The sequence below is a fragment of the Humulus lupulus genome, chromosome 9 (genome assembly GCF_963169125.1).
Source record: "Humulus lupulus chromosome 9, drHumLupu1.1, whole genome shotgun sequence".
Classification (NCBI taxonomy): domain Eukaryota; kingdom Viridiplantae; phylum Streptophyta; class Magnoliopsida; order Rosales; family Cannabaceae; genus Humulus; species Humulus lupulus.
Window position 1 is genome coordinate 37,716,417 of NC_084801.1, and position 24,840 is coordinate 37,741,256.

A 24,840-nucleotide genomic window follows, 5' to 3' on the forward strand; every position below is an offset into this window, starting at 1 on the left:
TTAAATTTTTAAAGAACCCAACAGAATAATGAAAAAAAGAAAAAAAACTGCTTATCATAGATGTTAATTAAGAAAACAAAACTAATTTCTTAAAGTCAAAGCAATATTCAAAACAAAAGTAGTACAAACCCATCAACTCGAAATTAGAAAAACTAAAAACACCCTAATAGAAGCTAAACATGGACACAAAAAGCAAAAACCCATAACATGGACACAAAATTTGAAAACCTGAAAACATCATAATACTAAGCTAATTAAAGTAATTAATCTAGAAGTGGATTAACCACAGTTCCAAAAAAGATTGGAGTTCTTGATTTGTCCTCCCTTATCATGAAGAAAAAAGGATGATCAACAACAAAATCTACGTATTGTTTAGGTGTAGAGTACAAAGAACATCCCATACGTTCTTCACCATAATCGGCAGATGCAGCTTCAGTTCCGTTCTCATTAACTTCAATAGAAGCACTATGAAAATTTTTCCTATTTCGAGGAATATTAGTTTGTCCATCACTACTACTAATACCAACTGACTTCTCTGATTCGTCCATAATCAATCCCAATCGCTCCATCATCTTCGAAACATTAAATTTAAAGTTGAACTTGAAATTGGGTATTCTTAATTTTTTAATATAATATATTTGATCAAACTTAAATTTTTGAGTAAGAAAATCTTTTGAGTGTGAACTGAACAGATTCGTTATGTTCGATAACCCATCTGTTTTCTCTGGCAAGAAAATGTACATGGCAAACATCTGTTCAAATCTAAAAGAAGGATCCTCATACAACAACCGTAGAACACTGAACCCTTCTAAAGGTGTATAGCAACCATTAAAAACATAATCTTGACACATATATGGAACTTGAACCGCATCGCCGTTTAGTGTGTAGAATTTTTCTATGCGATTTTTTGATGGGTCGAATCGATCTTCCCAAACACCCTTAAAGTAGAGTGCATTTGCAAGAATTGATATAGTTCATTAGCAACTATACTCAACAGAATATTCATTGAAAAAGGCGAGAAAATCACGTTCTTGCGCAATAGCCGAACTTTATCAACAAGGAATTGCTTTAGTATCTCCATACTCATATTCGTCTCCATGGTCGTTCTCTCTTTCATAGCCTCAGCCTCCAATACCCTACTTTTCTAATGTTATATAACTAGGTTTCCTTTCTCTCTCTATTTTTCTTTTAAATCAATATGTGGTATATATATTTATGGAAATTCTAATATAGGGGCTTCACTTTAAGCCCTACCGGTGGGGCTCTCAGTGTTCTCGACCCTTGAACAGTTTTCGGCGTTAGTTCTTTTATGACCGTGTATATTGTACCTATTTAGAGCATCCTGCAAATTTTTAGAAAATTCTGAAATGTTTACAGTATCGAAAGCTAGGTTCAAACATGTTGTTGCACGCGTGATTAAATTTTTTTATGCGTGTGGAAAACAACATGTTTGAACCTAGTTTTCAGTACTATAAACTATTCATAATTTTCTGAAAATTTGCAGGATACTCTAAATAGCTACAATATACACGGTCATAAAAAAAAATCGCGCCAAAAATTGTTCACGAGTCGAGAAACACTGAGAACCCTACCGGTAGGACTTAAAGTGAAGCCCCTATAGAAGAATTGTCCTATATATTTATGCTGCTAAAAAAAAATATATGTGGTATAGTTAGCACAATTTTTAGAATTATGTTCTAATGCACAATTGTAAAAGTTGATACAAAAACCAATCTTTCATTAATGCTCATTATTCTTTATAGTTTAAAGATAATAATAAAATAATAAGATAAAAAGTTTAGCATTTAATGGTGAATATTAAAAAATAATACTAAAATAATAAAAATGGGATAAAAGTAAATAAAAAAGTGTAGTATTTATAGTGATGCAAAATATGCATCATGCTATATTGTGTGCCAAATATGGCACAATTTTTAGTATGTGCCAAATTTGGTATTTGGCACACCATTCAAACAATTTTTTTTGTAAAGTGAGCTATATTTTAGCAATGCATCACCAATTTGGCATTCCATTAGAGATGCTCTTAAGTAATTTATTAAAGCAAAGTGCTCTTAATAATTTTTTTTTCTAAACAACCTAATGGACAAACACCTTAGATTTAATCCAGCAAAACTATTAATTTCAATGGAGGTCAGTTAATTTAAGCAACAAACCCAACAAGCGAGCGATTAATTTAACCTAGGTTATATTCTTCATTAAAGACACCTTTGACATTACCCTTAAATACAAATTATTAAAAAAACCTAGACTTTTATATAATTAGGCACTACAAAAAACGGGACTTTTGCCGGCACAAATTTGCGCCGGCAAAAGCCCTATAGGCTTTCCCGACGTGCTTTTGCGTCGGCGAAAAGTGACGGCGCACATCCGTCAATAATGAGACTTTTGCCAACGCAAAACGTACTGCACCGACAAAAGTATCTTTTGGTGACCGAAAACTGTCCCGATAAAAAAATGGATGTGCTGGTGAAAAAAATTGCCACGTGATTGTGAAAAACACTTTTAGTGGTGCAAACTTGCGCCAGGAAAACCTGTTGCTTTTTGTGGCGCAATATTGCGCCAGCAAAGGTGGATATCAGTAGCGACACCCTTTTGCGCCAGTAATAATAGTATTTTTTAGCGGCGTTTTTTTGCGCCGGTAAAGGTTGAGACTTTTACCGACGTAATTTTGTGTTGGTAAAAGTATTTTTTAAATCATTTTTTTATAATATTACTAATTTTATTTTCAATATATTAATATTAATATTAATTAATAAATTTTTATTTTAATATATTAATAATTATTTTATTTTTGAGTAATATTATTTAATTATAAATAAAATAAAATTTTAGATTTTATAAATAAATAATAATATTTTATGACAATTAATGTTTATTGTCTCTACCAAACATGAAAATATAAAAGTAGTTTAGTAAATTAAATCTCTAATCATTTAAACTTTAAATAAATAAAAAAGTTCTACAAATGTGTATTGTCCTCTTCATCATCCCCGCCCCCATGAGCATCATCGTCACCTGGACTATCGTCCTCGTCCGGATCCTCTTCTGGTAAGTTGACAGTAAAACCAGGAGCCAATACACCAACCTGCTTCAACAAAGCACTGAGCAGTACATCTTGACGTCGTTAACGACTCTCAAGTTTAGTTGTATACTTCTTTAGGTTCTGATTTTCCTGCATAATGTCCTGAGTTTGCTGGAAAATGGTGTCCACTTCAGGTGGCAATTGCCCAGACATTTGAGAAGCTGACGAAGATGCTGCCCTCTTTGTGCCAATTGCCCTCAACCTAGGCAACCCCCCAAACCCTTTCTTACAACGCCCATGGTTACACCACTGCACCTTTACCAACGTCACTGTCTTGTTCCTCAACATTTTTTTCCTTTCGGTCTAGAATCATCACCAGCTTCTCCTCATAGACGAGTTGAGGATCAATGCTCAGCTGCTAATAGCTGAGTACATGCGAGGGATCGCTCATGTATTTTCTCAACAAGGATACATGAAACATGTCATGCACCTTAGACAGGGCGGGCAGAAGAGCTAAACGATAAGCTACTTCCCCAATCCTCTCTATGATTTCGAAAGGTCCAACGAACCTTGGGTTAAGCTATCCTTTCTTCCCATACCACATAGCCCCTCGTACCGGAGCTACCTTCAGCAACACATTATTGCCAACCTCAAACACCAGGGGTCTCCTGCGTCGGTCAGCATATTTGCGTTGTCGATCAACCAAAGTTTGCAAGCGTTGCCTTATCTGTCAGATGTCCTTGGTAATCTGATCAACCTCATCCGATCCAAGAAAATTTCTTTCACCGGTCTCATGCCAATGAGTCGGTGATCGACATTTCCTTCTGTACAAAGCCTTATACGGAGCCATCTTGATTGAATCATGATAGCTATTATTGTAAGAGAACTCTATCAGTGGAAGCTTCTCATTCCATGACCCTTGAAAGTTGAGCACGTAGGCTCTTAGCATATCTTCGATGGTTTGAACTGTTCGTTTGCTTTGACCATCTGTTTCCAGGTGGAAAGAAGTGTTGAACTTCAGTTTAGTACCCAACCTCATTTGGATTCTATTCTAGAATGTTGAGGTAAAACGTCCGTCAGGATTTGATACAATGGAGTTGGGTACACCATGCAGTCTCATTATTTCTGTAATGTAAATATCTGCTAACATATGTGCCCCATAAGCTACCTTGATTGACAAGAAATGAGCAGACTTAGTTAGCCTATCTATGATAACCCAAATGGCATCATGCCCCTTGGAAGTGGTTGGTAGACCTATGATAAAGTCCATAGTGACCATCTCCCACTTCCACTCCGAAATTTCTAAGGGTTGTAACAATCCGGCTGGCCGTTGATGCTCAGCCTTTGTTTGCTGATAAGTCAAGCAGTGTGCCACATATTCTCCCGTCTCCTTTTCATCCCAGGCCACCAAAAGTACTTCTTCAAGTCTTGGTACAATTTCGTGATACCCGGATGCATGGCATAAGGAGCATTATGTCCCTCGAAAAAGATCTGCTTATTGATCTTGTCATCGTCCGGAACACATATTCTGCCCGTAAACCCCAATACTCCATCTTTGGAGATATGGAATCTTGGTCACCCCTTGTTTCTCACTTTGTAAATCAATCCTTGAACCCAAGGATCGACTAATTTCCAGCCTTTTATTGCTTCCATAATGGTAGGCTCGATAGAGAGGTTAGCCAATTGACCAACTACTATTTCTAAATCTAAGGTAGCAAGGTCGGCTTGAAACTGCGGCGAAATCTCCTTCACTGTCATCACGTAAGCACTTGGTTGTTGACTCAATGCATCTGCCACCTTGTTTTCTTTTCTCGGGTGGTACAGAATGTCACAGTTATAGTCATTAAACAGTTCCAACCATCAACGCTATCTCATATTCAATTCCTTCTGAGTGAAGAAATACTTCAGGTCTTTGTGATCACTGTAGATGTCGCAGTGTATTCTGTACAGGTAGTGCCTCCATATTTTTAGTGCAAAAACCACTGCTGCAAGCTCCAGGTTATGAGTAGGATAGTTATTCTTGTAATTCTTTAGTTGTCGAGAAGCATAAGAAATTACTTTTCCGTGCTGCATCAGCACTGCTCCCAACCCTCGGCCTGAGGTATCGCTATAAATAGTATATCCCTCTGTGCCATTAGGGATTGTCATCACTAGGGCAGTCGTCAATCTTGTGTTCAGCTCGTAAATACTATTCTCACACTTGTCAGCCCATTCATATTTTATGTTTTTGCGGGTGAGGGGAGTCATTGGTGCGGCTATTTTGGAAAATCCTTCACAAATTGTCGGTAACATCCCGCTAACCCAAGAAAAATTCTAACCTAATGAGCATTTTTCGGAGGTTTCCACTGCTTAACAACTTCTATTTTGGCGGGATCTACTCAAATTCCATCTGCCGACACTATGTGCCCCAGAAAACTAACTTTCTCTTGCCAGAATTCGCACTTAGAAAACTTAGCGTAAAGCTTTTCATCTTGCAGATGTTGTAGGACAAGTTCCAGATGCGTTGCATGCTCTTCCTGGATTTTTGAGTATATTAGAATATCGTCAATGAGCACGACGATGAACCTATCCAAGTACTCGCAAAATATGCGATTAATGAGATCCATGAATGTCGTAGGTGCATTGGTTAGTCCAAAGGACATCACTAAGAACTCGTAGTGACTGTAGCACATTCTGAAGGCCGTCTTTGGTATATCCGCCTCCTTAACCTTGAGCTGGTGATAACTTGATCGCAGGTCTATTTTGGAAAATACTGACGCTCCTTGTAGTTGATCGAAAAGATCATCAATCCTCGGTAATGGATATTGGTTCCCGATCATCACTTTGTTCAACTCCCGATAGTCAATGCATATTCTCATCGAGTCGTCTTTCTTCTTCATGAATAAGATCGGGGCTCCCCACAGAGAATGGCTTGGCCTTATGAACTTCTTGTCCAGTAACTCTTGTAGTTGCGACTTCAACTCCTTGAGTTCAGCTAGTGCCATTCTGTAAGGAGTCTTTAAGATTGGAACAGCTCTTGGAATTAACTCTATCTCAAACATAATCTCTTGGTCTGGTGGAATCCCTAAGAAATCTTTAAGAAATACTTCGGGAAACTTGCACACAATCGGTACATCAGATGGTTATTGGCTCGTCTCTTTATCCTTATCCACTATGTTTGCTAGAAAACCGATGTATTCGTCACTCAACATTTTTCTCGCCTTCATCGCATAAATCATGGGACACTTCTTTTCTCTTGACGTACCCGTGAACTCGAATGGTTCTTATCCTACTGTGGTGAAGACCATTTTTCTGTGCTTGCAATTGATAACGGCTCCATATCTGGTTAACCAATCCATCCCAAATATGAAGTCGTATTCATGTAGGTCCAAGACTAACAGATCCACCGTCAGCTCACGACCTTAAACCCAAACTGGTACGGCTCTAACCCATGTCCGCACCAGCATATCCTCTCCCAAAGGCAAGGATACCCCACAGATAACAGGCATAGGCTAAGGACTTCTATGTAATTTTTCCACAAAGGATGCAGATACAAAGAATGTGATGCACCAATATCCATTAATGCATATGCCGAGGTTTGGGCGATAGAAATCTGACCTGACACCATATCAGATGGTCCAGCTCCTTTGTCGCTTTACGTAAGTGCATAAACTCAAGGCGAAGCTCCAATTTGTTTCTGTTGGTCATTTCCATTGCCCTTGGATGGCTTTCAGCAATCTTTAGTAAAGTGCCCTGGCTTTCCACAGTTAAAACATACCCCATACTTGCCCCGATGGCGCCGGTTACACTTGTTACATAGTGGCAATTGTTCAAACTCTCGTCTTGGCTGTTTGTTGGGACTAGCCATTGCCTGATTGGGAGGTCCCCCTTTTCTTTTGTTATTTCCCCCAAAAATCAGTCTTGTGCCTGTTGGATTGTTTGTTTGCCCCGAGTTCTGGCCGAGCCTCAGGTTGAACTTTCCCTTTAGGCCATTCTGATTGGCTTGAAACTGTCTGGGGTTGTTGGGAGTGTACCTCCTGTCTTCGTTCTTCTATGGTTCTGGCTTGTCTGACACAGCCCAAGACTCTTGGCCAAGAGCCCATTCCACAGCTTCGACATATGTCACCGGGCCAGTTCTACCAGTATCTACACATCTGGCAATGTCTCTGCGTAGGCCCTTCATAAAACGCCAGGTCTTATTCTCTTCAGTGTTCACCTGGTTCTTCGCAAACCTAGACAGTTGGTCAAATTTTCGAACGTAGTCCTGCACTCTCGACGTTCCCTGCTTCAAATTAGTGAACTCATTCACTTTGTGCTCAATCACTGCCTTACTAAAGTACTTTCCATTAAACAAGGTCAAGAAATCTAGCCATTCCATTTCGGCAACATTATGCCATTTCTTGGCAGTGTCCCACCAGATGCGGGCATCTTTTCTCAGCATATAGGTCGCACAAACTACATTATCTCTCTCGGTAGTTCCAATGAAGTCGAAGATCCTTTCCAAAATACTGATCCCTTCCTCTACCATTGATGGGTCACTACTCCCCTAAAATATAGGTGGATTCTGGTTGTCGAACCATTCTGATATAGGTTTCGCTCGGCAGCTCTTGGTGCTTCTATCGGTAGTACCAGTTGCTCAATGACAACCTGCGGGCCAGGGTTCTGTTCTTCATTGTTTTCACGTGGTATTTCATAGTTTTAAGCATTATTTGGTGGCATGGGTAGTCGTCCCCAAAGGGTGTTAAACCTTTCAGCTTGGAGAGCATCAGCGTCCTCTTGTCTCTTTTGCCCTCTTTCAATTTGGGCTCTCTGCGTCTCCACTAGCCTTTGCAGATTATTTATCTACTCGGCTATCTCGTGAACTCTAGCAACTTGAGTTGGAGCTCTAGTGACAGGTGCGTTCTGAGCTCTAGCAACAGGTGCGGCCTGGGCCCGGCCAACAACACCCCTTCCTCTTTGAGCTCTTGTCCATGCCATTTTTGTTTGATTTAAAATAAAAAGCTCCTAAGTGCATAGTGGCAAGAAGTTAATACCAACACATATTACCTTTTCATTTTTGGTAGCCACCACAAAGTCAAATATCCTCTGTCTGAGTTGCCAGATTTGGTTCCGGCTGTACACTTTGTCCTCGGCCTCGACCCCTTCCTCTGCCTCAGCCACGACCTGCATCTTGATCAACAACTACTCTCTCGTCTAGGTCTGGTTGATTAACAGCTCGACCTCCCCTGGCTCGAGTGTTAGGCACCATCACAAGTATTTATACCACAATGTATAGTAGGGAAGAATACTAACATAGCAATAAATGAGCATACCAATTTTTCTCATAAATTGGCAAGAAGAACCATAATGATTCAACTTAAACCAAGTAGTCATAATATTCAAGGATATAACCTAGCAATACAAAATGATCATGAAAGATCATGCCATGGGTTTATAGTTAGCAGGACGATAAATCCAAAAATAGAACCCTAACTACACATCGGGTTTCTACATTTTCCTGCTACAACTAAACCAAAGTCCTACAACCTAGTAGGTTTGCAAGGTATTTACAAAAACTATCAACAAGACCCTCACAGCATAACCTAATCTAAGTTATCCATCAACATATCCAGCTCCATGTCGGTATCCTCTTCTGACTACTCGGGATCCTCCCCAGGCTATATTGAAGACTTCCGTCATGTACTGCATACATTGCCTAATAACACGCTGATGTCGTTGATCGTACTCGAAGCGTCACGAATTTTCATCGTTCAAGATTCTATGGTAATTGATCCTAGGCATAGGGATCATGGGTACGTTTCCCATCACAAGGTCACCTATCTAAGGTATATCAGCCATAACCTACAATTTATAGAATTGAGGTAAGAAAAAATGGAAACAACACACTAAAGGAAGAGACAGTACTTACAGTGAGTGTCGGTCTGCCTTTGCGAAATGTACATGTGGGTTGTCTACAGATCAGCTCAACTCGAGCTCTGATACCAACTGTAGCGACACAGATTTTCAAGACTCGATAATGCAGAAATATAAATGTTTTCATTTGACAAAATGTCTCAAAAACCCGTATAAAAAAAAATTTAAAAAGTAGTATGGCAATACTTAACATTTAATTACAACATTTTTTATCAAGAGTAGAGTGAGCCTAGTCTAGGGAAATTTCACATCATTTCCAAAAATAAAACAGCTTCCCAAAAGGTCGGTCCACATGTACATTTCCAAGGTAGACTCCAGCGCTCACTGGTTTGCCTTGCCCTTGTTCTTACCCATAATAGGAAACGACGAGGTAAGTGAAAACGCTTAGTAAGTTCAACTTTAAAACAAAACCATGCAGAGAATTAGGGTTTCAGATCTATCCGGACCCTACATAATCAAATTCAAGAACATAAAAGCGTCCTGACAAACTTATGGTCATGCTTGATAAACAATGATAAATTATTTCCTATGACAGATAAAACCCTACTCACAGAAAATCCTAGAGCAAGCAGTTATATAATATCACAACTATTTCATAAAAACAATTAAATCCCTGCATTCTCAAAATCCGAGAGCTAGCAGATATAATATATCACAATATAATTCGAGACCAACGCTCGACAATTTCCAACAATTCGGGCGTAACACGCCCTCAAGCATAATTGCAATTCTATAAGAGAGAATCGAGTCTCAACACTAAGATCTAGCCAATAAATATCCCCATCAAGGGTAACTATCGTGTTACCTAGGGCATCGCTACTTATCCAAGAGTAAATCGAATTTACATGGTTTTACAGAGACTTCTATGTTAATCAGTGGTGCTGATGAGCAGTTTCCCCTAGGGTGTTCAGCCTCACTCAAACTTGGCAACCCCTAGTATCTCTAGGCACTCTCACTGAATGGCCAATATTCACGGCTGCTATCCGGGAATAACTTATTAGAGCACTTGCTCAGGTTCTAACCGTTCAATGATTAAGTTAGCATGAGGGCCCCTAGGTTCCATTCATTTTGGCGCCCCTAAGTTTAACCAGCAATCCTCACCTCTTGGCCACTCGTCATGGTAATGAACCGGACATAATAAAATCAAGCAGTGTGACAGGGATCAGCCGTCAAGGATATGACAGATATCTACCGTTCATATTTTCTAAATTAGCACTCACTAGACTAACGTCTCTGAGAAAATTTCTACGACAGTGTCTATATATGCATGTGTCCCTATACTAACATACAATACATAGTCGTTTCATGTTGCAGCCACACAATACAAGTTGACTTACTTTGAGTCCTTAGCACTCAGCAGGTTTTCACCCTCCAACGTTCAGTCCAGTTACGCTAGCCAATACTGTAGTTATCCATATAGTATACTCGGATTAATTATGACACTCATAATTCATTATTATTATTTTGGGCAGTTTGGTCATATTAATAAAAATCATTTGTATGGATTTATGATCCTTATTTGGTTTTGAACCCATTAAGGAAATTCATACAAAATATTTGAGATTAATTCCTAAGTCTCAGGGCGACCTATCCTATGGTCTCGATACCTAGGCTCGGGTATCACAATAGTATTTTCCCCCAATCTACTAAAAATCTTGTTCTTTAAACGCATCGCTACTGATCTATAGTTTCAAAAAGTCGGTTAAAATATATAAAGATTTTAGCCAGTATTATATCCAGAAAATACTAATTAAATTCCTTAATTATTTGTCAAGAAAATAAACTCATAATTTTCCTTTTATTTTTTTCTTAAGGTTTTAATATCTAAAAATCGTTTTAAGAAAATTGCCTAATTTGTCTTAATTAGGAGAACTGTTAAAAATTTCTCATCTTGACTAGTTAAATTTACGAAGTCAATTAATCAAGTTTACTTACTACAAAAATAATTCACTTTATTATTTTCTCAAAATGTAGGGTTTTAAACCCTCTTTTAATTTATTAACTTATTCATAAATGAATTCTTTTATTTTTAGAAAGAATAAAAATAATTCCTACTAAACTCAAAGTGGTATTTTAGGTCAAAATATCTTTTCAAGACTTGCCGAGTTTTTATCTTGCAATAAGCAAAATTTTACTTTTTACCTTAAGTTCCAAAATCTCATTTTTGCGCTAAGTGTGAAACCCCTATTTTTCACATTTTTAACTACATACTTTGTTAGTTCATAACTTGAAATTTACTTACACAATTATTACCAAAATTTCCCAATTCTGTTTTTGGTATGCCTTTTTGGTCTTTGTAAAATCTTAGGTCAAAAGGATCATTTTTTATTGGTGAAATTATTTTCCAACAATGAGGTAAAAATGACCTTATTTTCAAGTCCTTATTTTTTCTAAACTTGGACACTCAATAAATTTCAAACCATTCAGTGTTTTGTTACAAAATTTTATAGTGGAATACTAGGTTATACCAAGAATATTTTCACCAAATTTTAGAAAAAAATGGTTTCATTTTCCCTATACAGTGGCTATCCAAACTTGGTTCTGAAATTAAGAATACGAAAAAATAGTTGTTTTACCTAAACTTTGAAATAGCATAACTCACTCATTTTTAAACATTTTTTATTGTTTCAAAAGCTAAATTTTATGTACTCAATCTCAACAATTCACAGTACAATTAAATTTTACAAAATCAATATACAGTGGATGCTTGGCCCCTTGGAAGTCACACCTCAAAACATGTATTTTGTTTTAGGGTTTCCTTCAAAACCCTTGGGGGTTTTGGTCCCTATTTTCAAAAATCAACACACAAGCATCATAAAAATTATAAAACAACTACCATAACCTTATTACATAACCAATAAGATACTTTAAGCATTAACTATACAAAATAGTTCTTAAAACTAAAAATCATACAATAACAACCATAAAAGTAAACTTTTTACCTCTTGTTGTTCTTGCTTAAGTTTTGGATCTTCCTATTAGCTTTGGCTCCTTCAAAAACCTTTCAAAAATTTAACCAACTCCCCCCAACAACATAGATAATTAGCTATTTTAAAATCTATGGTTAAAAATTTACAAAAGTCTAGTTTATTGAAACTTTACCTTAGGGAAAACCCTTCCTAGACCAGAGCTTAAATGCTTCCAAGCCTCCTTAGTGTTCTTGAGGTTGAAGATGTAGAGAAAACTTGAGAGAATTTTCAAAACTTGATAGTGAAAGAGAGAAAGAGAGTGGTCAGTCTTTTTTTTTTTTTGGGGGGGGGGGGGGGTAGGGTTAGAAGAGTTTATACAACTCTAAAATATATCCTAAAATACTCAAGTGTTTTACTACCCACTTGACATTATCCCTAATATTTAAAATGGGATTAAACTTGGCGGTTCTTCGTCAACAGGTAATTATACGAATAAACTGGGTGGATTAGTGCTAAATAGTGAACCGTAATGTGTAAATATTTATATTCCAAACTGGCGAAATTAGTATGGTGGAAAGGTTATCACTCCTTCTTTTTAGGTGGTTCGAAGGTTAAAATCCCTCTAGTCCACCGGTCAGTATTATTGATATCTCTTGAGTATTCCTTACACGGTGTTTCTTTACAATCAAAACGCCAACCCCTTGCAACGCCTAGGGTCTCCATATTTATAGGGAGAGGATATCTGGGTGTTGGTAAAGGGGGTCATCCCGTGACCTTCTTACCCATCATGTCACCACTGTGACATTTATGATTAATTCCTAAGAACTGACAATGAAGTGTTGTCTAATCAATAGATAAGGGGGATAATGGGTCGCATGGCCCAAACCAGTCGTGGGGTGCCTGAACACGCACGTTTATGCTGCGTGTCCGAGAATTTAGGAATGGAGTAGACACATGACGTCTGATATGTGCACGTTTACATTGCATGGTTGCCTTCACAAATGGTCAGGGGTGCCAGATCTATGCCGCACCTCGAGCTCGATGTAGCGCCAGTTCGTGATATCCATATTGCTGACCAGATGCCTTCGAGCATACTTGCTAACCCTTTGATTGGCTCGTGCTAAAGAGGTAGAGAATCGTAATAGTAGCTCCGAGTACAGTTTCCACGCGGTGGATTGAATTATGCCCTTTTCCAGCTCACTAATAACTCGTGGATATTTAGGGCATACATTTTCCCCCCAAGCCCCTGCTCGTGACACGTGACATAACCTGTGGCCACAATGGGGGATTTTAGGCTTCTTTTTCGACTCTTCATGTCCTGCCTATTGCGCTGGTGTTAGATACGAGGAGCATCGTGGTGGTGACGGTCCGTCTTCCGAGAATCGCATTAAATGGCCTAGCCTATATTCGGCCGTCGTTTCGTCTTTCGAGTTGTGACCCTCGTATCTCGCATTAAGACGATCGATCGGTCCTCACTCCTTTGCCTTTTACGTATATATAAGGTTGGCCACCTTTCGCATGAGCCACCCTTTATTTGAAAAAATTTCCTCGTCTTCTCTCTTCTTAGCCTCAGAAACCTTTTTCCTTCCAGTTATCGTTCCAGAAGTCTCTGTGTTCTAGACACAAGGGTTTCTTCGTGACTCCAGTTCTAAAGACTCCACTAGGATTCCGACTCCTACGCCTTTTTTGATTTTCACACAGCAAAAAGCTCTGTAAGTCCTCTGCCTGTTGTATGTTTAGATGTTTCCGTTTCTCTTGTTTAGGTAAACTTCTTTCTTAGTGGCACATTGTAGGTTGTTTTTTCTTTTTGGCAGGTGTTTTGTGCGTAGGATTTTATCCTAGGGGTATCGACCGTATGGGAATATGTTTACGAATGTGACGCATAGGACAAGATAATTCTGGGGTGACTATTCTGGGTAATCTTCTGAAATGCTTGTTTGGAGAAGGGAAGGTGATAGGTTTCTGGGGTGCAAAACCGGGTAGCTTAGAGGTCACTCTTCCCAGGCAGTTTTGCTTTTTGAAACTTTCCCTCCAAGGCAAGCATTATCCTGACCCTCCTGACACACGGATCCCAAGCAATCGGGGACCCGTTGGGAACGCAGGCGCGTGTTCATATAGCCGTGTGGCCTCACACACCGCGGGCTGAGATTACCTCAACCCGTGTAAGGAAAATCATTTCTCGCGCTAGATTCCCTTTCCTATGTTTAGGTCGCCTTTCTAAACTTTCTTCATCTTTGTTCGTTAGGCGACCAGATGGGACCCAGGAAGAACATGCCCAAAAAGGGCACCACCGGCTCGTCATCTCAGCAGGGCCAGCAAGGGGAAGGAGGTTGTAGCGGAATCCCCTATCCCCCACTTCGGTCCCACCGTGGAGAAAGAGATCGAGGTGGGACCTGACGCCTTCTTCGAGGCTGAGAGGATTTTCTGGAAGGTTACAACTCAGGGGAAGGTCAACAAGATCCTGCTATCCCACAACATCAAAATAGGGACAGGCGCTTTTGTTGCCCGACCTCCCCTCGAGGGCGAGCGGAGCTGCACACCGCTCGACGAGGAGTTCGTAGCCTGGAGCGACGAACACCTCAAGGCTGGGGCCTTTCTTCCTCTGGACCAGTACTTCGTGGACTTCCTGAACTTCGTGAAGCTGGCCCGCTTTCAACTCCCCCCTAACTTCTACCGCCTTTTAGCGGGGCTGCGGTACCTGTTCCTGAAGCAGGAATGGGAGGTCCCTACACCGGCAAACATTCTCTATTTCTTCTACCTCAAAGCCAGCCCAGATCAACGGGGGTGAGGTGACAGGTTCTATTACTTGACTCGTTTTCCCAACTCTGTCGCAGTCATCAAGCTGCCCAACCACCCCAACGACTTCAAGGACCAATTCTTTATGTCGACGGGGTTTCGTAACTGCGACCACCACTATTTCAACCATCCTCGTAAGTTCTTTCTATCCTTAGCTCACAAAATCATCGCTGACTTGTTTCTTTCCATGCGTATTGACTTGAATACCATCGTGCAACTATTTTTGCGAGGACGGCTAAATCGGTGACCCTCGGGGGTCAATATGAAACTTTGGCGGGGCTCCCTCCAAGCAAAAAAGACTACTGCCAGCTCGTGTCTGACGAGACGATGCTGGCATGTAAGTTAATTTCTCCAGGCCAGACCCCGGCCTTGAGGAGGCTGTTGACCGTCCCAGTAGCTCGCGAGATGGCACCCATCCCTGACGGGGGTGCTGCGGATGACGACGAGCAGGATGAGGAAGACGAGGTGCCGCTCGTGCCTAGGGGGTTGATGCGGAGTGAATCCAGTCCGGGGCAGCAGCCGGTCGCTCTGGCCAAGGTAACCCATACTTGTTTAAAGACTTAAACAGGGCTGCCGTAGACATACGGCTTGCTAGGTTTAACCCTAGCCAACTCGTACATCATCATCAAAATGATCCACACCGTAACATAACTCTACTCCAGTGCATTGATCAACTAGTGTTACGCTATGACATGGGCCGCCCTAGGGGAACTGTAGTAGTAGACAATACCCCTGGCCTTTTGGTCAGCCTTTTTTGAGGAGTACGGGACCAACCTTAGGTCGTGGCCCTCCCTTCTGGAGGGTGTAGTAGCTCCGGGGCTTAGGCAGTATGTAGAGGAGTCCAGTCCTAAGGCGGATCCGGACCCAGAGCCCCCTCTCATTCGTGAAGTTATAATCTTGGACTCCTTCGTAGAAGCTCCGCGGCCGGAGGTCGTGGCAATAGATTCCTCCTCTAGCTCGGAGGGTAGGACCTTTTCAATACATTCTTTAGATTCTCTAGACTTTTTTTTTTATCTTTTATCAAGTATTTTTTATATTTCTACTAACGCTTCCTTGGTTTTGTTTCAGGCGAGGAGATGTCACAGCCCGGGGACAACGTTCTGCGATCCATATTCCAGGGGGGGAATCCTCCCTCCGGGTTGTCTGGACCATTGGTAAAGAGGATCCGGCTGACCAAGAAAACTCCCCCTCCCGGGACCACCTCCAAGTCTCCCGCCAAGGGGAAGGGCCAAGATCCTCCTGCTATGGAGAAGATATCCCCACCTCCCCCGCGACCTCCGGTCTCTAACTGTGAACTGGAGGTACCAACTAGAACCTTGCCAGCTCCGGCTCCCACCATGCGCATCCCAGTCAACACTCAGGCCCTGGAGAAAATCCCCAAGGCCTTTCGAGGGATGGTTTATGAAACCGCGACCTATATGGTGGATCACTGCTACAATGCCACCCCAAGGGACTTGCAAGAGATTGAGACGAGGAGCCCTGAGAACGTTATGGAGTCTTCACTGGGGATGACCCTCACGGTAAGTTTTCTTAATCAACGGTTCTCTTTGCTTTTTCTAAAGCACATGCATTTTCATCTCTTGACCTTGCAGGCGGCTTTGGCCCTAAATCGAAGCATAGCTCGGTCCAGGGCCAGGTTTGACGAGGTTAGGGGCGAGTTCCAGACTGCTAAGGCCGCTCTTACATCTGCTCAACAACAAGAGTAGGATGCCAAGGATGCCCTGACGGCTGCCAGGGAAAGCGAGAAGGTCGCGCAGGCTGCCTTGGTCGCTGTGCAGGCTGATCTGGAGGCAAACCGGGCTAAGCTACTCGAGGACGAGGCTACGCCTTGGATGCTGCGAAGGTCGAGCTTGAGGAGGCCAAGGCTGCCCTTGTGGCAGAGAGGGCATCTTCCAGCTCCTCCATGGAGGCCATGTTGTATCATTGCTGGGCCTTCAACTAGGATGGTGACTTTTCCTTCCTGGGGCCAGAGGTGTGGGAGCCCTTCCTCGAGAAGTTTAAGGCTCGACTTCAACAGGAGGCGCCCTCTGAGACTGGGGAGACTTCCGCTGCAGCCGAGCAGGATGCCGAAGGGGGACTTCGTCGGAGTGGCCTGAAGGGGCCTAGGACTTTTGATCCTTCTCTTTTTTATTTGTAATATTCTACCACGAGGTTTTTTCTCCTCGAGACAATTGGTTTCCCCAGATTTCCTTTAATCTATTTTTTACCTTTATCGTTACTCATTTTTATTGATATGTCATGCTTTTTTTATAAAAATTTCAGTCAATCAATTTACACTCAACTTCTAAGTTCCAGGGCCTGGTCGTATCCAGGACATCAACTTTTAAAAAACTTAGTTCGCGTTAATCCTTTATTGATATCTCATGCTTTTAAGAAAAACATCTATTAATCAATTTGAACCAACTTCTAAGTTTTACGACCTGGTCGTATCCAGGACATTAACTTTAAAAACATAGTTTGCATTAATCCTTTATTGATATCTCGTGCTTTTTAAGAAAAACATCAATCAATCAATTTGAATCAACTTCTAAGTTTTAGGACCTGGTCGTATCCATGACATTAACTTTAAAAACTTAGTTTGCATTAATCATTTATTGATATCTCGTGCTTTTTAAGAAAAACATCAATCAATCTATTTGAATCAACTTCTAAGTTTTAGGACCTGGTCGTATCCAAGACATTAACTTTAAAAACTTAGTTCGCGTTAATCCTTTATTGATATCTCGTGCTTTTTAAGAAAAATATCGATCAATCAATTTGAATCAACTTCTAAGTTTTAGGACCTGGTCGTATCCAGGACATTAACTTTAAAAACTTAGTTCGCGTTAATCCTTTATTGATATCTCGTGCTTTTTAAGAAAAACATCGATCAATCAATTTGAATCAACTTCTAAGTTTTAGGACATAGTCGTATCCAGGACATTAACTTTAAAAACTTAGTTCGCGTTAATCCTTTATTGATATCTCGTGCTTTTTAAGAAAAACATCGATCAATCAATTTGAATCAACTTCTAAGTTTTAGGATCTGGTTGTATCCAGGATATATGCCCCCTAAGTAATCAGGAAAGGACCTTTCGTGGTTACTTGAAACGTACCCCCCCCCCCCCCCCCTTTTAAACATTACATCCACAAACATATACGACAACGTGAAAAGACTTTCTCTCATTATTTAATAAACAAAGGTGGCTTTTCTAATTAAGCCTTACAAAAGTACTACTAATAATATTTCTTCAGGTGTATCACGTTCCAAGTCCGTGGGACTGCTTCTCCATTAAGCCGAGCTAGCTTGAAGGTTCCTTCTTTCATGACCTCTGTTATTTGATAGGGCCCTTCCCAGTTTGGTCTCAACACTCCGTCCTTGGGATCCTTACCGGCTAAGAAGACTCTTCTGAGTACCAGGTCGCCTACGCTAAAGATGCGTTTCTTGACCTTTGAGTTAAAATAACGAGTGATCTTTTGTTGATAATGCGCGAGTTGCAGCTGTGAAGCTTCTCGTTTTTCGTCATTAGGTCGAGGGACGCGCAGAGCAATTTGTCGTTCCGGTCTTGGTCAAATGTCTGGACTCTGTGCGAGGCTACCTTTACTTCAACAAGAAGGAAAGCCTCACTCCCAAAAGCCAGGGAGAAAGGTCTATGACCCGTCGAAGTTCGGTGTGAGGTCTGGTATGCCCATAGTACCTGGGGGAGCTGTTCGGGCCAAACTCCCTTGGCTTCATCCAGCCTCTTCTTAAGGCTTGCTTTTAACATCTTGTTGACAACCTCGACCTTCCCATTGGCATGGGGATAGGCCACGGAGGAGAAGCTTTTAACAATGTCGTTCCTCTCACAGAATTCGGTGAAGAGATTGCTATCGAACTGCGTTCCGTTATCTGACACGATCTTCTTTGGCAGCCCGAATCGGCAAACAATATTCTTGACCACAAAGTCGAGGACCCTCTTTGAAGTGATCGTCGACAGGGGCTCTGCTTCTGCCCACTTTGTGAAATAGTCGATAGCCACCACCGCGTTTCAAACTCCTCCTTTTCGAGTGGGGAGGGCACCAACCAGGTCAATCTCCCAGACCGCGAACGGCCATGGGGAGGAGATTATCTTTAGCTCGACCAGAAGAGCCCGGGCAATTGTGGCGAGTCGCTAGCACTTGTTACATTTTCGGACGTAGGAAATCGATTCCTTTGACAGAGTGGGCCAATAATAATCTTGCCTCAATATCTTCAAGGCCAAGTTTTGCCCCCAAGCGTGATCTCCGCAAAAGCCCTCGTGCACCTCCTACAAAATGGTCTTCACCTCGCTTGGCAGAACACACCGTAGGAGAGGTAAAGAGAGGCCACGCCAATACAATATCCCATCATCACTGTATACCTCAGAGCCTGGTAAAGTACCCTCCTTGCATCATTCGCTCCTCGGGTAACTTCCCTGCTGTGAGATACTCGAGGATGGGAGTCATCCAAGTCGGTCTGGTGTCAATCATCTCGACCTCCACCTTGATTTCCTCTATGCTTGTTCTTTCCAAGAATTCTACTGGCACCAGCCCCAAAGTCTCTGCCTCCCCGGAGGTGGCAAGCTTCGCCAGGGCATCAGCATTGGCGTTCTGCTCCCGGGGTATCTGCTCGATTAAGCCGTGCTCAAATGCAGATAGCTCTTTCTTTTCCTAGCCCAGGTAAGCAGCCATCTTGGTTCCCCGTGCTTGGTATTCTCCTAACACTTGGTTTACCATGAGCTGGGAATCGATGTAACACTAGACGGAGCTGGCCCTCAGCTCCTGAGCCACCCTTAGCCCAGCCAATAAAGCTTCGTATTCGGCCTCGTTGTTGGATGCTTTGAATCCAAATCGTAACGCCGAGTGGAATCGATGTCCCCTTTGGGTATATAAATATGATTCCGGCCCCGAAGCCGTTCTCGTTAGACGAGCCATCTACAAAGACTTTCCATGAGGTTTGAGCTGATTCTTCCACCGAGTTTTCTCAGAATCCTGTGCATTCTGCCACAAAATCAGCCAGGGCTTGGCTTTTTATAGCAGTTCGTGGCATGTACAGTATCTCAAATTGGCTAAGCTCGATAGCCCACTTCAACAGACATCCCGATGCTTCAGGTTTCTTCAAAACCTGCCTTAAAGGCTGATCAGTTATGACGTGTATTAAGTGGGACTAGAAATACGATCTGAGCTTTCGGGAGGCCGTAATAAGGCAGAAGGCCATCTTTTCCATCAACGGATACTGGTATTCAGCTTTGAGAAGCCTCTTCCTGGTGTAATAGACTGGCTTTTGAGACCGGTCTTCTTCCCGGACTAGCACGACACTAGCCGCATCTTCCGTGATAGCTAGTTAAAGGAAAAGAGATTCTCCTGCCGTTGGTTTGGATAATACAGGCGGCTCGGCTAAATGTGCTTTCAGGTTGAGGAAGGCACGTTCGCATTCCTCGGTCCACTCGAATTTTTTATTTCCCCAGAGCTGGTTGTAGAATGGCAAACACTTGTCGGTAGATTTAGAAATAAACCGATTAAGGGCCGCCACCCTTCCTGTCAGACTTTGAACGTCTTTTCGCGACCGAGGTGAGGGCATCACGAGTAGCGACCTGATCTTATCGGGGTTTGCTTCTATTCCTCTAGTATTAATAATGATACCCAGGAATTTTCCTTACGCAACCTCAAAAGTACACTTTTGGGGGTTTAGCCTCATGTCGTATTCTCTCAAAATCTTAAAGCATTCCTCCAGATCGGAGACATGGTTATCGGCAGTTTTTGACTTGACCAACATGTCGTCAACATACACTTCCATATTTTTCCTGATCAGATTGGTAAAAATCCTATTTACCAACCTTTGGTACGTAGCCCCTGCGTTTTTTAACCCGGGCATGACCTTGTAACAATAAACATTAGTTGGGGTCATGAAGCTAGTGTGTTCCTAGTCTGCCAGATTCATGGCGATCTGGTTATAACCCGAGTACGCATCCATAAAAGACATAAGCTCGTGCCTCGCCATGGCATCTACCAATTGGTCAATCCTTGGCAAAGGGAAGCAATCTTTGGGGCAGGCTTTGTTCAGATCGGAAAAGTCGATGCAGGTCCGCCATTTCCTGTTGGGCTTTGGGACCAACACATGATTGGCGACCCAGATCAAGAACTTTGCCTCGCGGATAAAGCCATACTTTAAGAGCCGGGCTACTTCCTCCTCTAGGGCCTCAGCTCGTGTTGTTCCTAGGCGCCTTTGTTTCAGGGACTTTGCAGGCACGTTTTTATCCAAGTGGAGGGTGTGCATGATGACGCTCAGGCTGATCCCTACCATGTCTCCATGAGACCAGGCGAACATGTAGATTTTCTTACAGAAACCTAATCAGCTCCGCCTTCCTTTCGCTACATAGATTTTTCCCGAGCTTTACAACCTTCGAGGGGTCTTGTGGGTCGATATTCACCTCCTCGAGCTCTTTGATGGCCTGGAGCTCGGATCTATCCTTGCGTACTCTGGGGTCGATATCATTATTTAAGATGATACCCTCCCCTCTGGCATTCTGAGGTTTTTCTAACTCAGGAATAGGTACAATTTCATGAGATTCCTCACTCCCACCCTGGATGGTCATCGTCTATTGCCCGAGTCTTGATTTTCCCTTCATAGAAATGCTATAACATTCCCTGGCAGCGAGCTGATCACCTCGGACCGTGCATATCCCCGTGGAAGAGGGGAATTTTAGTGCGAGGTGGCAGATGGAGGTTATGGCTTTAAATGCTATCAATGTAGTTCGGCCCAAAATAGCATTGTATGCGACAAGACAATCAATGACCACAAACTCGAGGAGTTTTGAGACAGTCCGGGGTCCGTCTCCCAAGGTAATCACCAGCTTCATTGTTCCTATTGCTGCCGACCCTTCTCCGAAAAATCCATATAGCATCATGGAGGTGGCTTTCAACTCGGTGACAGATAAACCCATCTTTTCCAGCGTAGACCAGAACAGCAGGTTCACCGAGCTCCCATTATCGACCAGTATCCTCCTAACTCTCCGGTTGGAAAGTTGGGCGGCTATGACCAGAGGGTCGTTATGGGGGAACTGGACGTGACTAGCATCTTCCTCGGTGAATATAATTGGTTGCCTCTCCAGTTACTGCTGTTGGGTAGATGCTTCTCTAGGACGAACTCCACTCCGTTATGAGCCTTCAATTCATTGACATATCTCTTCTGGGCACCTCTGCTTGTGCCGGCCAGATGGGGGCTTCCGGAGATCGTGGAGTTCTCTCCTCCTATCACGGGAGGAGGGGTGTCCTGATTTATCCGAGGCCCTGGCTGACTTATCGGAGCTTCTGGAGCCGACTGATCGGCAGGAACTCTATTCTGCGCATACTGAGGCAAGGGTCCGGCTCTGATAAGGGTCTCGATCTCATCCTTCAAATGACTACAATCGTCAGTGTTGTGGCCAATGTCGTTGTGGAATCGACAAAACTTCGAGGGGTCTCGCTTAGCCTTCTGGTGCTTCAAAGGCTCCGGCTTCTTCCAGGGAAGGCGAGCAGAGTTTGCTAGGAAAATGTTCTCCCTAGTGTTTGTGAGCTCGGTGTAAGTCGCGTAGACTGGTTTAAATTTTTCCACGGGTTTGTTCTTCTCTGGGCCGTGCTGGCTGCCCTTGCTGCTCCCTTTTCTCTTGCCTCCACCCAATTGGTTATTCTGTGTAACGGTTTGGGTCGTTTTCACGACATCCGTTCCCACTCCAGTGGGCTGATAAGGGGCTTGGCTGGTTCCCGCAGCTGATTCTAGTGCCTCCTCCAGGTTTATCCATCCCTGGGCCTTATTTAAGAATTCCTCCACGGTGTTGACACCTTTTCTCTGTATCTCTTCCCAGAGTCCGCCTCCAACGAGGATGTAACGACCCACTACTCTAGACTATTTGGACCATTAACGAAACTATACATAAAACTTACATTTTTACGAAAATACCATAATTTATTGAGTAACTTGCAAAATAAGAGTTATTTACAAATAAACAGAATACTAAGAAGGATTATGGGATCCCATTGTCTTTAAAAACAAAACATGATTAAAAATAAAAGACATTACATAATAATGCGGAAAATACATGTAAAACCATAAAAAGAATATAAAATGAGACTACATCCTCGAATCGAATAACGCTCGGCCCCTTGACTCCATTCACCATCGATACACATCCTCCAAGCGTCACGAATCTTACCGCCTCTAAAGCTTATTTTCCTGCACATAAAACAAAAAGGAACGAGCCTAATGGCCAGCAAGGAAAAATCTAACACATAGTCATATACATAATTTCATAAGAAAACATAAAGACTTAACATAATACATATAACATACACTTATTATAATGGCCATTATTACTTGGGGTCCCATAGACTAAACAAGCATATGCCCATGGGATTAGTGGGGTCCTACTAGCTAAGTAGGTCATATGCCCATAACCCATTTGGGGTCTTGTTAGTCATATGGGTCATATGCCCAAGCCTAGAAACATACATACATATCATAACACATTTAATAACATAAAACATATAGATAACATAAGCACATAACATATTGATTCTAGCCTATTTTCCTTACCAAAGTTACCGGGATATAATGGACTGAGTTGGGACTTTTTGGAACACTCCTAAAACCATAATGAACAAGAGTGAGTTGAAAGAAGAAAAAGAAATGAAAAGGATGGAAAGACTAAACCATAAAAAACATACTTACCGACTTATATGCTTAAGAACTTGGATTCCCTAACCAAAATAAGAATGAGGTTAGGGGATTGAGTAGAAGGTTTTGAGAAAGGAAATAACATGAAATAAATGAAGTAGAGTTTCGGGTTTACCTCAAAGATTTGCAAGATCAATCTAACCTCCACCGAAATACTATAGAACTCCCTTCCCAAAGTGTTTGATAAGCTTATGATGTTTAAGCTTATATTTTTTCCCCAAACCAGGTGTTTACACTCTCACTCTCACTTAACACTAGCAGCTTCTGAACTTAGAGCAAATGGTGAATAATGGCTGGGTACTAGGTCCTATTTATAGAGTTTGGGAATGAAAATATCTTGATTTTACTTGAATAAAAATAATGGCTTTTTAGGTGAAAATCATTTGAATAATCGTTCAGCAGAGGCTGAAGACTCGTTCAAAAGATGCTGGACTGTTGAAGGAGTTTGAATGGCTGAAAGGAAATGAATTCAAAAGAGTTTGAATTCATGCGGAAGGAGGCGATATATCGCCCCCTGTAGGCGATATATCGCCTGGGCCAGTATGCCCGAGGCGACCGTGCATCAATTCGTGTTTTCGGTATCTACGTGCTGCGATATATCGCCCCCTATAGCTACGATATATCGGCACACGCTGAATATTTAAACACGAAATTACACATTTTTAGCTAAGTTTGAATGGAGTAAATAGCCTTGACTAAGCTTTCAACGTATTCAAAGCTGCTGACTGACCCCATATCATTCAAACTTTACCCTTATTTAATTTAATCCTCAAAAATCTTTAATCCTTAATCACCATTCATAACATGTGCTTAAAATCCTATTGGTTGATGTCTAAACCTTATAATATAATAAATATAATCCTTAATATCAGTCACATTAATCAAACCTTAGGTTATACTTAATATTCTTAAACTATAGATTAAACTTAGAAAATCTATAAGTACTACTATGAGTGTCCAAATAATTCCCGGTCTGAACCAAAAATCCATGGTAACAAAGATAACACTAAACATACTATAGTACTACTAAACATTTAGCTAAGTAAAGTTCTTGGACTCTACAGAGGATCCCAGTCCTCAAGGCCATAAGCTTGGAACTATCATCTGCGTCCCTAGCTCGAACCGCGACGTTTGCGAATCTGGTCAGCTAAGCTTTCAAAGGTTCCTCGAGCTGCTGCTTTACGTTTTCCAGGGTGTCGGCTTTGACGCAGGCAGCCTAAGAAGCTCAGAATGCCCTCTTGAAGTCGGCAGAAAAGGTCTTCCACGAGCTGATGGACTGCTTTTTATTCTGCTTGAACCATTGCTTGGCTGGCCCAGTCAAAATGGAAGGAAATATCAAACACCTCAGCTCGGGACCGATGTTGTGGGCCATCATTAGGGTGTTGAACATACCCAAATGATCCGATGGGTCTCTGTCCCCATCGAATTTGGACAAGTGGGGCATACGGAAACCAGGTGGATACGCCGTGCCTACTATGCTGGGGGAAAAGAGCTCGAGTTCATCCCCCGAG

At 42.0% G+C, this 24,840-nt stretch overlaps 1 protein-coding gene across 1 annotated transcript; it reads right to left on the bottom strand.

The window, feature by feature from the left end:
* Positions 1–263: 263 nt before the first annotated feature.
* On the bottom strand, positions 264–1,099 carry LOC133799622 (serpin-Z1-like). The gene is made up of 2 exons (XM_062237619.1): positions 1,028–1,099; positions 264–938 (listed from the first exon to the last, which is right to left on the bottom strand). Exons 1-2 carry the CDS (start codon positions 1,097–1,099, stop codon positions 264–266), a joined length of 747 nt encoding a protein of 248 aa, XP_062093603.1.
* Positions 1,100–24,840: the final 23,741 nt, after the last annotated feature.